The sequence below is a fragment of the Alosa sapidissima genome, chromosome 6 (genome assembly GCF_018492685.1).
Source record: "Alosa sapidissima isolate fAloSap1 chromosome 6, fAloSap1.pri, whole genome shotgun sequence".
NCBI classification, from domain to species: domain Eukaryota; kingdom Metazoa; phylum Chordata; class Actinopteri; order Clupeiformes; family Clupeidae; genus Alosa; species Alosa sapidissima.
The window spans coordinates 16,982,132-16,984,631 of NC_055962.1; the positions used below are offsets into that span (position 1 = coordinate 16,982,132).

At 46.1% G+C, this 2,500-nt stretch overlaps 1 protein-coding gene across 3 annotated transcripts in view; it reads left to right on the forward strand.

Moving 5' to 3' along the window:
- The window catches only part of LOC121711792 (1-phosphatidylinositol 4,5-bisphosphate phosphodiesterase beta-1-like), a 147,394-nt gene that overhangs the window by 114,000 nt on the left and 30,894 nt on the right, over positions 1-2,500 (forward strand). For all 3 annotated transcript variants that reach the window (XM_042095628.1, XM_042095629.1, XM_042095630.1), the window contains exon 20: positions 1,673-1,827. In XM_042095628.1, the coding sequence (XP_041951562.1) occupies positions 1,673-1,827 (155 nt within the window). The remainder of the gene's footprint in view (positions 1-1,672; positions 1,828-2,500) is intronic.

A 2,500-nucleotide genomic window follows, 5' to 3' on the forward strand; every position in this document is an offset into this window, starting at 1 on the left:
CTGTAGCAGGCAGCTCACTGCGTTGGGATTAGTGTGTGCTTCACCTCACTGTGGGCCAGATGTACTAACGCTTTTGCGCCCACTTCAGGCGTATTTGTTTCGCAATGTGCGTGTAAAATCATTGCGAGGTATGTACAAACAGGCCGCAATGATGTAAAAGCGCAAACTGCCTGTCGCGGGAGCTGAAAGTGGCAGATTGCGTTTGTCATATCATGAATATGCATTCATGGGAGGATCCAGGGGAAAGTGGGAGTTTAGTGTAAAAAGATGGGAGGGGAAGAGTAAAGAGCGCCTAATTATTTATTCCGCGGTATGTACAAAGACTGCTCCTGAAAGCGCACGTCTATTCTGCGCCTAAATACTTCCGCCTTGTAAAAGCAGGTGTTAATCCAAATTGCAGTTCAATGCGTCAATAAGAGAACCTTTCAAAGACAACAGAATCGCTATTTAGAGCACCAGTTTTTGTGGTGAAAGTATTTGTAGCCTACTACCAAAAGCAACCTCAACTTTCGTTGGCCTTTCGAATGTCTTACTTTCACTTTCACGTCACTTTCCTACTTGCTAGATTTGACCAATCTTCCATAGCCTACGTGCACAAGTAGTTTGAGTAGAACTACTGATCTTCATTATCTCCCTGCTTGTTTACATCTTATCATGTATGGTATTATTTCATGATCGCTAAACGTTTGATTCTTTTTAATGTTGTCATCGCTTAACTTCATTCAACTGCGCTTGTATGTAGGCACTGCAATTCAGTTGTGGACGTTCGTAAATTGCTGTTATGGGCGGAGAAAGGCAGAGAAAGGCGCAGTTTACACTAAGGATTGAACGATTGATAAATACGACGGAAACTTGGGTCTGACAACGTTCGCAATCTGCGGTGTGTCCATGACGCTGATAACGCTACATTCGCAAATGTACGTACATCTGGCCCTGTGTGTTCACTGCGTGCTGAGTGTGTTTCACTAATTCACGGATTGTAAATGCAGAGACCAAATTTCCCTCACGGGAAAGTATATATACTATACTACTGTACGTAGAATACAGATGCTGGAGAATGTTGTTTGTTTTCATGTGAATGTTGGTTGGTTTTGACAGTTGTGTTGTTCAGCCCTGCTCCCTCACAAGTGTTGCCAAGCGTACTAGTGCATGTCACAAATGAAAGCTTGCTAATGATACAGTATATATCCGCTCGCCTCATTTCTCCTCCTCTATTTCACTAGTTTGCCCATGGGATTGCTTAGACTGAGTGCAGAGAATAGAAAGTTTGGCTTGGTAGCTGGCCATGGTCCTGGGATGCCAATAGCGGGGATCACATGCACATGATGTTTGCTAACACCCCCTATGGATGAGGGGTAATTTAGAGTTAATAGTGAAATGGAGCAGCAGGGGGGGAGGTGGGAGGCTTTGCAACTCCAGTGTGACGAAATGGGCAGGGAGGAGGAGGGTTTTATTCCTACAAACGGAAGTGGGGTAAGTGATGGCTGTCAATCAACCCTATGGGCTCCTCCCGAACTTTGTTTAGAAAACATCATTTATTTTCTATAAATACTGCACTGACAGAGTATCTTTCTCTGTAAATGTATTTTTGTAACTCTTCTGGTTATCAATAAAATAAATAAATAAAAATATATATTTATCTTCTCCTGTGTGTGTCTTCCCTGGCTGGCAGACCTGTCCATGCAGTTGAACCTTGGCATGTTCGAGTACAACAGGAAGAGTGGCTACCGGGTCAAACCAGAGTACATGCGCCGCTCCAACAAGCAGTTTGACCCCTTTACAGAGCGCACAGTGGACGGCATCGTGGCCAACACACTCTCAGTGAAGGTGAGACGTGCTTACACACATACATACACACACACACACACACACACACACACACGAGTACACACACACACACACACACACACACACACACACACACACACACACGTACACACTGTGAGGGTAAGGGTCTAATGCACATTCGTACTATTACGGATCCCACCTGCAGCAGTAACCAAGCACAATAACACAGTGCAGTCTACAGTCTATTGGTACCTAGTGCTTGAAATACTGTTGCCATGGGTCCCAATCTCTGTGTAGCGTAGTCGTGGTAGTAAGAGTGTGCGAGGCTAATTGTTGTATGCAAACCCCAGAGGGAACGCCAGCTTACCTCAGGACTCCAGGCCAACCCAAGCTACAGGCCTCCACAGCCGACCAGCGGCGTTTCAAAGTTCAAAGTATGGGGTAGCTAGTCAACGTGTGCACAGTCCTAAAATCCTGAAAATGAGTCCTTGCCGTGGTAAACTCCAAAGGCGAATCCTAGACACGCACCAAGCCGCTGTCCTCTCCAAAATCCGGCAAACGCTTCATTCAAACCTGCAAACTCTGCACCCTCACCCACCTGCTTTGGCAGCTTAATGAGCCAACGAATGGCCCAGAGGTAAGCCTATGCCCCTTCCTCACTACTGCAACGCCCTCCTCACGGGCCTTCCAGCTTGTGCGGTAAAACCGCTAC